Raw genomic sequence first — 13,480 nt, forward strand, 5'->3', positions numbered from 1 at the left:
TCTCTGTGTTCCCAGTCCGTACACGGACCGGTCTTTACCTCCGTAAGTAGGTCTACCTGTGGCCCGGGGTTCGATGGTGGTTGCAAAAGGCATCACAGTGTCAAACGGTTGCAGGGCTGTAAACAGGATGCAGTTATTAAGGGGTAAAGGTGCTGAAATACACTCAGTTCTGCGCCGTAAACACGCCTCTGATTTCTTAGCAGAACACACTGCGGTTCAATTGCAGAGACTGTGCTTGGTGGTACGTTGAAAGTTATCTAACTTTAAGCACATTACCAAGACACAATGGTTCCCGAACTTCCCAAGATTGGTTAGCCATAACGAAGACGTATTAAAGGTGACATATTATGGAAAACTCAACTTGAATTGCTGGGAAACAAATAATTGGGTCTTGGAAGTGCCTGCGCACCAATCAAGTGTGAAATTACACAAGCAAGTAAATGTTTTGTGAGCTGCCCAGTTCTGAAAATGTGTCCGTTAGCAAGCTGTGCTGGATTTTGCTGGACTGCGAGGTAGCGAACCCACAGCGAGTTTCTCCGCCCATCACTTAGCAACTTGACTGGGGATGAAGCCCTATCATGTCAAAGCCAATAGCTAAGCAGAGCTGAGATGGTAGAACAGATTAGCATTAGCTATGGGCGTTATCACCTTAGTTTAAATTGTTGTGTCCGCTACGTGCATCCATCGATCTGCTACACTTACTGACCGCTGTAATTCGGAGACCTGGTGATGAAGTGACAATACACGAGTGACAATGCATTTGATGCTTGTCTTTGTGGCCGTTCTCTATTATTCTTTCTTATCTGGCCCGGTTGAGAATTGACTCCTTTGCATGAGACAAGAACGCCCCCTAAAGAAGGGTTGAAGCTTGTACTATAATTCTTGATCCCGGGGTATTTTGACAAAAGCATGTCACAGACATTCTATTAGGAGACCTGGGAATTGTTATAAATTGTGAGGAAAAAAATCTGTATTATGTCTCCTTGAATTATTTCAAGGAAATAAGAAATGACTCCAATAAGTGAATCGTGGGTGGGCTGCAGATATGGGATGTTCCGCCATTAGTATGCCCAGCATCAACCAGAGGCTCCACAGTGATTATCAGGGTGTTGAGATGCAGGGCCCACCTCGAGGTCAAAGGAAGAGGGTGGCTTTCACTCTTTTGGCCTCGTTAGTTAATTACGGCGCAGACTGGCAATTGCACTCACTTTGGCCTTTTTGCGCGAGCGGAATACGTGAGCAATCGGCGTGTGCCAGGTCGTCCCAAAAACAGAAAACTTGAAAGGGAATATCAAATGTATATATATCAGAAATGGGCCCGTCAGTAGCTGGTGCCTCACTCTGTATTCTTTACAAAGCTTTTTAAATGTCAAAGTCAAACACGGCCTCTTTGAAGGAGTCTAATGGAGGTTATGATCAGTTCTAACAGCTCTCCTATGGTGAAAACATCTCGACTACTACTACTACTGTACTCCAATTGTTCTACTCACCATTGCATAGACTGAAGGATGATTGCTATATGATGGGGTATATTAGGGGTATATTCAAGTTTGGTCCAAAAGTTGTACAAGTTGGAGTTTGAGACAAATTTGGGTGAAAAATGTGCCCCAATATTCCAACAATTTTGCAACAAGTTTGAACGACCATCACTCATGATGTCTTCATACCATGCCCGTGTATCTAAGTAGACCTCATATCAATCAATCACAGGATTAACTCTGCTTTTTAGGAGCAAAAAGGGTTCACGTCATGTTTAGTAGTAGTTTTAGTTTGGTAGAATCCTACTTCCTGTTTTTGTTCCCATTCCTGTTGGCTTGATCGGACTCTTATCCATAGGCAATGTTGGCATTTTTTTTGTGAACATATTTTGCGTGTTGGTTTTTACTTTTAGCTTTTCATAAGCAAAAGTATTGCCAAGGCATGTTTAACACCAATGCTAGTTTTTTTGGGGGGCTCCTATTCCCTTTGTTTTAATTGGACTCTCATCCGTAGACTGTATTAACCAAAGTTTGTGACCGAAACCCTGAGCACTGAGTGAGGTACACTGCTCACACAAGCTTCCATATTCTTGTCACTTGAGGCCAAAAGGTCATGTTTTATCTGATATGTTTAACATTTTATGTTACATTAGTAGTTGATTTCAATTTATTCTTGTGTGACAGTTAATATGTATCGACAGGTTGGTTGGATTAATCATCTGTTCGTTGAGATTAGTTATGTCTTAAATTACTCAAAGTCTGTCACTTACGAGCCTCCTCTTCATAGCAACTATTTAAATGTTCCAGATGATAACCCCAACCTTACTCACGGGGGTCTATGTGACCTTGTGATAAACTTTAATTGGAAGGCATATTCAGGTCAGGTCAGATCTTTTATTTTAGCTCTCAAAGTGATGAGGGTTAACGAGCGAGTCGGCCATGTTGGAATGCTGCCGAGAACAATAACTGTAAACGCTGTGGAATCTCAATAACGTACGATGAAAGAGAGTTGTTAAACTCACTTATGATGATGACCATCTCTCCAAATAACTTGTTGATTTAGAGCGGCGCTGCAGTGAAACTTCACGTTGGCCCACGCATTTTCAGGAAAAACAATGCTAACTGTTGTGTTGGTCGAGCAGAGAATCACATTCAGCAAAGTGAATCTCCATACAGTACTGAAGCTTTTGAGCTGTTGAGCATATTGCAATGCTTTTCACTAAGTACTACCTTGCACTGCTTTGAGAGTTGCAGGGGTGCTGTAATTGCTTTTGGAGTGCAGTTTATGTTTAATGCCATGCCAGTGTAAAGAAACACAACACACGTGAGTGTTACCCGAAACTGTCTTTGATTACCCTAAGTTTGGGTCTGTCTGTTGAGAATTTGACGTATATCCGTAATGTGTCTACGCTGGGGGCGGTAGCACTGTTTTCCGCCATGGTTGTTTTGGTTGTGACGTACTCATGCTTGGCCACAACGTACATTTAAAATTAATTAACGCCATTTTCAAAGATCAATGTTTACACTGCTTTAACTGCCCACACATGTGCAAGACCTCCATTTACCCAGACAACAGTTTCACAGGCAGTTTACATAGAAACAATGTCATTTTTAGCACTTTGATGCACATTGTCCCGTTTGCTTTTTAATGTTTCATAGTGCTGTTTTTGAAATTACAGTGTGTTTTTTATTTTAAAAGAAAATAATCTTACACCAAGCTATTATATATCTTCTATATATGTCAGTCGAGCTGAGCGTCACTTTCTGAGTCTCCCTGAGCGCCACCAGAATTTACTGCCGTCTGTACTTCCACACCCGGTCCACATCCGTCAGTGCGCAGACCACAACCATGAAGTCCTGCAGGCCATAGTGCTGTTTTTGCATGAACAAACAAACCGAAATGACTGCACGTGCAAATCCTGTATTTTTGTGACGAACTGTTTTCAAGCCCAAAATGCAATTTTTTGTCTGTGACTGAAGAGCCAAAATGACATTTTTATTTGTCATTTGAAAAATGGATGGATGGTCAACGCCATCAATACGCAAGTCATCCTGTGTCATTTTCAGAACTTGCGTTTAGGACCCATTTTCAAATTCAGGCTCCTGAGTGGCATTTTAATGTGGAAAAAAAACAGCCAAAACAACACAATTTTTATCCGTTAACATCCCTTCGAGGTTTTCGCTTTGCTGCCCTGTAGCACATTTTTGGCTGTCCGTCATTTCAGGCCTCGCCAAATCAGTGAATAAGAAATGACAGAAGTGTTTATTGGTACAGCATGCTAAACTGTTGATTTCTTCTGGAGACCTTTGCGTTCCCTCCACTTGTAATAATTCCAGATGACAAGTAAAGAGGTCGGCGGGTTTGGGGAGCGATGGCAACAGCTGTAATCCCCACAAAGCCGCGGCTGCTGAATGACTGAAGGCTGCGAAGAGTTCGGAGGGCTTAGGAGCTGACGCGCCTGTGTCGATTTGATTAAGGCAGCAGACACCCGCACACAGCGCGCGGAAAAGGCTGCTTAGCGCTTTGTGCCTCATCTCCGAGTACAGGAGGTTAATGATAAATGGTGGAGACAGCTTTAGGATATGCTCTGAAAGGCTCATTTATTTTGCGTCGCCAACATAAATTGTGCGGGCAACATGCTCGGTGCTAGTTGGAGTAGTGAATAATTAAAAGAAAATGCTATCTGCATTTTTTCACTTGCAAGTCTCCAGAATAGGCCTAATTGCTTGACGTCGTAGTGTCATTAATCCCATAGGAAGCCTGACTGATGAAATCTTACAGGTTACCAAGTTCAAGCTATATTAGTTACTAATAACAGTACAACTACTTGTAAACCCCCAAGGGTTGAGTAACACCAACTGCATGATTTCAATAGCCATATTGAAATCAGGCCACAGGAGAAAAAAATGGTGTCAGTCCAACCAGCAAATCAAAATGGAGGCTCTGCTGCATATATCTTTTGATTGGATAAAGGAAGGCAACCTGTAAAATAAAGTGTCCTGCAGGGCTTGACATATGTAAGACATATGCTCGGGCAGCCAGCATTCACTACACTGTCACCCATGGCTGCGGATGTTACGCCTCAGTTCACTTAGGCTGTTAAAAGAGAGACATAATAGCTCAGAGTGTTCCTTTCAACCATTTTTCAACTGACGAGACACAGGCGGTGGGCCAAGAATGTCTTGAAATTGTGTTCAGTAGTATGAGCAGATCTAAAAATTCATATGGAGCATTTTTGGCTAAGAACACAGATTTTTTTTTAATGAGCCTCCGTGATGAAGCTTTCAAGGTCTACATTGCAAACGTTTGTGCAAATTAAGCCTCTTAAAACTCATTTCAATGAAATCTATGTCAGAGAAATATTTTGTGCAATGCTTTACCAAATTACTGGGCATTTGCTGTTGATTCTTACCTGTAGTGCATCGGTGCAGAGGTTGCTGTTTTTGTTGTTGTTGTTGTATTCTTTATATTTGGAAGTGAAAAGGTGACCATGGATGAGAAATCAAATCTTGATCTACTTTTGTGCACCTGCCCATAGCTAAAATATTTAGAATGTCACAAAGCAATTGGGGGGTTCAGTGCCTTGCTCAAGGGGACCTCAGTTGTCCTCAAGAAGCAATTCAGTGTCTCTCTAGCAACCAGTCCAGCCTCCGCCTTTCTTAGTCCATTTTTTTTGTTTTTTTTGTGTCCACCTCAGTCTCTCCCAAAACTAGGTCCATATGGAGAATTCATTAGTTAGGTATTTCTTGGTTGGTTTGTAAGGCAGTTGGACAGTCTGTTGGTTAGGCAGTCAGTCAGTAGGTCAGCTGTTCGGTTAATTAGTCGGTTGGTCGCATGGTCAGTCGTTTAGTTCGTTAGTAAATCAGTCAGCGGGTTAGTCAGGTAGGCGGTTGGTTGATTGGTTGGTTTGTCAGTTGGTTAGTCACCAATTTAGTAAATCAGCATCTGTCGATAATTTCAATCCGGCGGTCTTGAATGCTCAGTTAGTAAGGCAGTAATTAGTTAAGTAGTTCTTTGGTCGTTCGTTCAGTTGAGTAGTTGTCTGTAGGTCACTTAGTTTGTCAGTTTGTTACATGTTGGGCCTGTTGTTTGGTTGGTTAGTCAGTCAGTCCGTTAGTTAGTTGGCTAGGCACCCGCTGGGTTTGTTGGTATGTTTGTCAGTTCTTCAGACAGTTGTTCGGTCAGTCGGTCAGTTGTTGGTCGGTTGGTCAATTACCTGGTCATTTGTTTGGTTAGTCAGTCAAGCAGTTAGATGGTTAGGCAGTCAGTCGGTTGGTCACTCAGTCAATTTGTTTAGAGTAGTGGTCAGTGGTTGGTTGGTCAGTCAGATAACGATTTAGTCGGTTGATCAATTAGTCAATCAGTTAGTTGGTTCGGCAGTCAGTCGCTCGGTTGTTCAGTTGGTCAGTTTGTTAGATGGTCAGTTAGTTGATTAGTCAGTCAATCGATTGTTTGGCCAGTGAGTTAGTTGGTCGGCTAATCAGTCAGCTAGTCCGTTGATTAGTCATTGATCAGCTCGTCCGCCGTTTGCAAATAATTTGTTGTTGTTGTTTGTTGGTCCACCTGTAGCATTACAATACAAAGTGAAGAACACACGCAAGCACTTTGAAGCAGCGATCTTTGTAGATGGACCACAGGACACAAACGGAAGGGCCCGGAGATTAGAACAGATCAGATGAGAAAACTTGTACGCTGGTCGACAATCATTTTCTGGTCTCTCGGGTTGACTTCACTTCAAGCTCTACTTTCATCCCCTTCATTACGGAGCATGCGAGGTGAATGCTTTCATTAAGGAGAATCCCAGAGGGATTCATGAATAGATATTGCACAGAGTCGCCCTCATTCTCGCACCCCCCTGAAACAACCTCACACATATTGAACAGATCTGAACAACCTTGGATTATGTCCCTTTCAGCCATGAAGCATGTTCGAGAGGTTGTGAACTTTGGTGAACCGCGTACAACCAGTTGAAGGGTTTATACAGCATACTTAACACATTCACTGCCATTGACGGCTTTTGAAGTCAAATATCTATGTTAAATGGGAAGGCTGGCAGTGTTAATGAGGATTAAAACCATACATTAGGGTTTTTTGTTAAATCTCAGTTTAGACTTTATAGGCTTGTTTGAGGTGCCTGTTTCACTGCTGATGCTACCCTCAGAAGCCAGAAAATTTGCAGGTCGAAGCTACACCCAGGACAGTAAGATGGTAAAGTGGAAAATAACGAGCTTTGATGGCCAGCGTGTCCGGTGCCTGTATGTACATTACAGCTAAGCTTTCATTTTTTATTTAATTTTTTTTATTCGTTCCCTGACCACACTCGTAACTCAAAAAACATCTCAAAAATAATCTTTTCCCATTTGAATGAATGGAAATGCCATTAATTTGTTCCAGCCTCAAGTTACTGATGGTGTAGTGGTACATTTGTCTGACATTGGTGAAGGCAGCGGGGGTTCAGTTCCCACTCAGTGAAGGTGTGAATTTCAGTGCGAGCGGTTGTCTGTGTCTATATGTGCCGTGCGACTGGCTGACAACCAGTTCAGGGTGTAGTCCGCCTTTCGCCTGAACTCAGCTGGGATAGGCTCCAGCACCCCGTGACTGAACAGTATCAGCGGTATTGAGAATGGATGGATGTTCCAGCCAAAAACAACACAATTTAATGTGCACAATTGTGCTGCTCATTCTGGTTTGCACACCATGGCCACCTGGGGGCAGTATAAGATAGCTATACGGATGCACTTACTGTGCTGGAAACTCGCTCATCTAAGCTTCAGCAGACGATAAAGAATACATGCCTGTGAGTATTGATATATTGGCTGTCTACATGTGTTGCTTTTTGCACTCGCAAGTCAAAGCAAAAAAAATCTTCTGATCGATGGCTCGTATCTGGAAAAACTTGCAAGTCGGGTCACTCTTATCTCAAGGCACCACTGTCGTTCGGTAGCTGACTCGCTCAGTTTGTTTGTTGGTTGTTTAGTTAGGTAGTCAGGTAGTTGATTGGTCGGTCGGGTGGGCAATCAGTCGGTTGTAGGAATTAAGTCAGCTCCTTGGGTTTGCAGTCGGCGGACTAACTTTTTAATAAAGTCTTGTAGCAATTGGTTTCGGCAAATTAAAAGAGGGAGAGCAAAACAAAACAACAAAACAAACAAAACAAAAACCAAAAAGAATCCAAGCTGTACATCCATAGGCAGTTGTGTTCCAAGCGTACGTGAACTGAGTGCAAGCGTCTCAGTCTGGCGCATTCACAATGATGTCTGCACTGCCCTGCAGAGTGTTTGCTCTCTCTCGCGCCACTTGCATGCTAAGCACCGCTCGGTGACTTGTAGCCTCCTTGTGTTGGAGCCAGTCGGAGCCGAATGCCAGACTACAATTAACCGCGTAAACCCTCCTGATCTGCGATAGCAACGAAAGTGCCTCTAACCTAAAGTTCGCACCAGTCGACTCGCTTCCGACCACTTCCTGTTTGCTTCATGCACCCGCCGTTAAATTAATGAGGTCCTATATAAATATTTATGTTCTGGAATGTGCCTCCAAGCCTGTTTGCTGTAGTCCATAATCCTCTCCAGTGGAGAATGATTGGCACTCTTTACTCACTGGTTTTCATTTGTCCTGACACAAATCTCCTGGGAATCTTTACTCGAAAACTCTAGTGGCTAATCTGTGAGTTATGCTTATATTCTTCACACCCTTAAGTTATTTCGGAACCTTGTAAAGCTGTTTATTTGCGTAATCGTGTGTATGTGGTCTGTAGCATAACTGTGTCTCATACAATGGATTCCGAGTTTATAACATTACTCAAGACCTCAAACTGTACCAAACTTTTTTGGGATAATTCTTTAAATCAGAAAATTCACCCTTTTTGTTTTTACCATAAAGGGGGCATTGTGGTGGTTTCCAAAAATGCAATTCTTCCTGTGACTCAAAATATATTTTCTTTGTGTCTCGGGGAGCACATTTGATGAAGTTAAACAGCATGTTGTCTTACTTTTCTGGGGTCGTGTGAGGTGATGGAAGTGAGTTAACAGTACCTGTGGGAGGGAAAGCACCGCGGGCTATCATCTTTCGTCTTTCTTGGCTTTTATCAAAAAAAGTCTCACACGTGTTCAACACACGAGGCTCGGCGGCCGCCTTCATTCTTCAGAGGCGGAGGGCAAGTTGCTATTTTGAGGATGCGGAGTGAGAAAATGGCTCAGGGAAAAGCAATTCTTCTCACACCTTGCACTTGTTTTTGTTGTCTTTAGTACCGCAGATTTAATCAGTGGGATTGTCTTGGAGGGGGTTCACGGTATCTACGCGAGGGTACGAAATGGATACGATGTTTTCTTTGTATCTACCTCCAACCTGAAAAAGCAAACGGTACGCGAGGGACTAGTGGTTTTTCCATGCAGCAGCCACGTTAACAGGGGCCTAACATTGAATCAGAGAAGTACACGTTGAATTGGAAATGTACTTTTTTTTTACGTAACTAATTAAAGACTGATTGAAAGCCTAATCTCATTGGTGGAGAAGGCACCAATAATTAGATGCATGGTTCAATTCTGTCCTCTCAGTAGAAGATGAGCACTTGTGGGTTGAAATGCTTTTTGCAGCTTTTTATAACAGTTCCTTTGAGGTTTTACTTCTTTATTTAGAATTGCCTGGTGGGCCCAATCAAATGCTCTCACGGAATGTACATGGCTCACAAGGTGTAGGTTTGCCACCCTTGCTTTTATATCAACAGGAGCGTCGTATTTTGGTCAAGAAGCGATGACTCGCTTGAGAAACATCCGCGTCTCATCGGGCCGGGAACGTAGTGGGGGTTCTCGGGAAGGATTCCCACGAATCTCCCAGTGAGACACGAGACAGACTCCCACCTGCTCGTGTGACGTGTCGACATCGTGGAGGCTCAACGGGATTTATTTTATCAAACACAGGATCAGAATTCAGAATGCGATACACACACAGACCACTCACCGAAGCGAGGTGTCGTAAGGAAGCCTTTGCCATCCTGGTCATGATCAGGGGTGGGGGAGAAAATCCCTCAGTATAGCCGCCTGTTCACCGTTTCATATGAAATTTGGTGGACATGTCTCTCATAACAGGACGCATGAAAAATGTTTCCAGAACTTATGAACGAAATTGAACAGAAAGTTGGCCATTTAGGTTTGAAGCAGCCGTTTTGACAAATTCTAGTGGTCATACTTTGACAAACACCTACAAGGGAATTTACCCAAATGAGCCTCAGTTGGAAGCAGGTATCCTAGACAGATGAATGACGCTAAATTGCAAGGATGTATTTATTAATTTTTTTTACCTACGTCATCTATTGAGGGCGAGGCATAATGTCAAAGTTTGGTCATTTCAAGGATTCTCGGTAAATCCAGAAAAATAAGACCCAGACACCAGTTTCACTGATGGACATGAAATTTGGTGGACAGGACCATCATAACAGGATGGACAAAAAAGTCCAAAGGACCCATGCATGAAATCGATCTGGAAGTCGACCATTTTGGTTTAAAGCAGCCATTTTTGGCGAAATGCGAATTCATACTTTCAACTCTTACGATGGAATTTTCCCAGATGAGCCCCAGTTGGAAGCAGTTAACCCAGGACAGATAGGTGACATACATATAATCTGGAAAACAACCCCCCCCCCAAAACAAAAAACCTGCTTGTAGCTTCTTTTGTTTTTGTAGTTCGACTTTGCAGATTTTCATCTCACTAATTAGAGAGAGACTGAATTAATAAATTTACTTCTTTAAATTCAGTTAAATACTGTAGATATCAGGGTTTTATTTCGATGTATTGACATAAAGTGATACAATCTGTATGAATAAAACTATCGTGAAAATGGCATCAGCGGTTACTACTCGATTTCCACCTAATTCTTACACTATCCACCTTTGTTTTTTTATTGTAGTTATGACAAGAAGCTCGATAAAACTGTTTTTCCTTTTACTTAGACATGTTAAAGGAAATTCTGTGATTGAACATCTCACACCATCCAAGTAATCTGCCAAAAGTGCCCTGGAATGACTTGAGTCTGGCGCCTTTTATCGACACCGAGAGAAAAATCAATCTTTGGAGTGCACAGCTAAAAATATTACGGAGACAGTCGCTGCGCTTCTTCTTCTTGTCTTCCTCGCGGTCAGCGGCTTCGCTTTCGCAAGGTACATGTTCCATGAACAGCTGAAAGCTTTTGATGAGCGTGTCGGGCCAGCGCAGCGCTGTCGCCTTTTGTTTGTGTTGTTGGCACTGCCAAGACGAGGCGCATGGTAGCGCGTCTGTGCTCGCCACTTGACCTCAAGATGTAATAACTTGAAACTCGAGATAACCCACGCTTGCCTCAAGCACACGGAATCCAGAAAATACAGTTTCTTCCAATAGCGGCCTCCGTTCTAATCAACAAAACTGCACTGCTAACTTTGATGCTAACCAATAAAAGCAGCATCTACACAGTCTGAAGTGTTAGCTGCTGCCGCTCTGCAAGTTCCCTTCGCTGTATTAAAGAGCTCATGACGTAATACGATTATTATTATTCATTTCCCGTTGATTTTATAGGTGGCAAATGTTTTAAGCCTTGGCGGATATTTCTGCGTTTCGCTACGATTGCTTCAATTTCTGATTTCACCTAACATACCTTGTAATATATTTTATTTTAATCACGCAACATTGTTTATGAACAACATTTTTATCAAAATGTGTTGTAAAAATATAGGCTTCCTTCCAAATAAATGCCATACCCCCTAATAGACTCCTCATATACGCTGCAGTCGAGTGAATAAACGCACTGTACAAATAACTGCGATGCTGGTTCAGTCTCTTGTCTGCACAGTTCTTATTTACTTCATAATTCTGGTTCAGGGGGTGCAATGGACCACATCCCAGAATGCAATCCTCTCCTGGCTTCAGGAGCAGCTGAGCTCAAACAAAAGCAAGAGCTTCTTATATTTGCTCGGGTCTGGGTGGCGTTAATGTCAATTATAAGAGTTAACAGGTGGACCGAGACCACGTCCTTGGAGTTAGATGAGTGACGCTTTGATATCAATCAACTAAATAAGGGCTTACGAATGCTCTTTGATCGTACGTTTCTTTACTAGCGTGCAACTTTTAATGCCATATTTCCACGTTTTGACAGTTACATTTTATGGGGTCCTTTTAATGCAGTTTAACTGAAAGAAACATCCCGCAACACTAATGATTTCCAACGATCTGGAAATTTGGTGAAAGGATGGGAGAAAGAACCATTCAGTGCTCCAATGCATATGCTACAAAATGCCTCAGAAATGCTGTTGCCAACCAAAACAGCAGCATGTAAACAGCATTTAAAAATTGCAAGAATTTAAATTTTTTTTGTAGCAAATGTCATCATATTCAGTGATATTTATTTATTTATTTTATTTTTTCCTATTTTAATTAGGTTGTATTGGTCATGACCGAAGTTTGTAGTTTAATCACTCTCAAAACCAGTGTTGCAACTAAATGGAAGGTTGGTTTTAAAAAGTATCCTGAATTTACTAGAACAAAAAGCCTGTACTAAAAGGTATTAAATTTAACATAAGGATTTCTGTCTATATTGTACACTGAACCACTCGATTTGTTCCTAGATTGACTTTGAAACTGTCGAACTTTGGTGCTCCTGGTTCCAGCAGTTTGGTCGTAAACTTTGGGCTTGAAGGTTTCTGCCGCACAGAAAAGAGAAAGGACATGGGCAGATGGCAGAGACAAAGTCAAACAGACACACAAAAGTCTAAAAACAGCACTGTAGATAATTAGGAGACCAGTGATTTGTCTGTTTATTTAGCAATAAAGTCCCGACAAGTAGCTAATTATGTTTGCTTTTCTGTCTTATTGCCGGACCGAGAACAACATTTTCAGAATTAGAATGTGTCAAATCTGTTGCACGTTGGCACTGCCAATAATCACAATAAAATCCAAATTCTAACTATGATCTCTGACAGACTAGTTTGTCCACCTTGTGTCTTTTCTTTTTACTGACGGTATATATATATATTTTTTTTTAATTATTTTTGTTCCCTCATTGCAGCTGCCATCCAGGTGCAGGTGACTCCAACACACAGGGAGATCAGTGTGGGAGAGTCCAAGTTTTTCCTCTGTGAAGGTAAGTGAGCACCTGGACGCTGGTCTACCGGCAACGTTAATGGGGATTGTTGAGCATTTGCCAATCACGATAAACAATCACACTGAAGAAGAGGAAATGAAAAAAAATGTGCTCAATTTTCGCCAGAGGTGCCAGAAGTAGTCAAAGTTTTGTACTTAAGTAGAAGTACTGATTCAGTACTTTGGGTAAAAAGATTGGTAAAAATAGAAGTGGTGATTTTCCCATTACTCCTGTACTTATATAAACATTTTTTTTTTTTAAACTACAGACTCTAACATTTCCTGCAGTAAAATATAAAAAATTATTTTTTTCTCTACACAAAAACATTTCCCTCTTTTAATAATTTACACAGTGCTCATAATGAGAAGAAGAAGGAAAAATAAAATCACCTTAAATGCTACATGCTGTTGTATAAGAGCTTGGTTGTGTTGCCTCGACTTTTATACAAAACATCGCAAAATATCTAAATGTTTTCCCACAGGTTTGCTAACATTGTGAACAGCTACAAAAAAAAAACGTAGTTAATGATAATTTACTTGTTTTTTCAGATTACACAGAGAAGTTTTATTGCCAGAAGCTTGTGGTTTTAGGCTTAAAAATGCTGTTGATTGGCAAAAATCTTGCTTCTGTCGTCGTTAATGCTGCCTTGTTCATATTCCTCCATGTCGCTGCTGTCCCTGTTTTCCCCCACTCTATAAGAACCCAAGATCTCAATTATTTCAAGACCTCAATTGCGGTTGACTTTACTACTCTCTGTTTACATCATGTCGTCGTTGTCCGCAGAGGTAATAAAATTACCAAGCCTATTTTTTACAAAGAAAGGATTAGAAACTACAAAATATAAGTAAATACTCAAGTAAAGACAGCTGAAAAATCTACTTGGAGTAAGCACAGTACTTC

General features: G+C 41.6%; 1 protein-coding gene across 1 annotated transcript in view; it reads left to right on the forward strand.

Annotated features, from left to right (window-relative positions):
* Nucleotides 1–13,480, forward strand: part of LOC133416317 (neural cell adhesion molecule 1-like) — a 212,954-nt gene that overhangs the window by 143,195 nt on the left and 56,279 nt on the right. Inside the window, 1 exon segment of the mRNA XM_061703151.1 lies at nt 12,506–12,580. Within this exon segment, the coding sequence (XP_061559135.1) occupies nt 12,506–12,580 (75 nt within the window).

Source organism: Phycodurus eques, chromosome 17 (genome assembly GCF_024500275.1).
Source record: "Phycodurus eques isolate BA_2022a chromosome 17, UOR_Pequ_1.1, whole genome shotgun sequence".
Classification (NCBI taxonomy): Eukaryota; Metazoa; Chordata; class Actinopteri; order Syngnathiformes; family Syngnathidae; genus Phycodurus; species Phycodurus eques.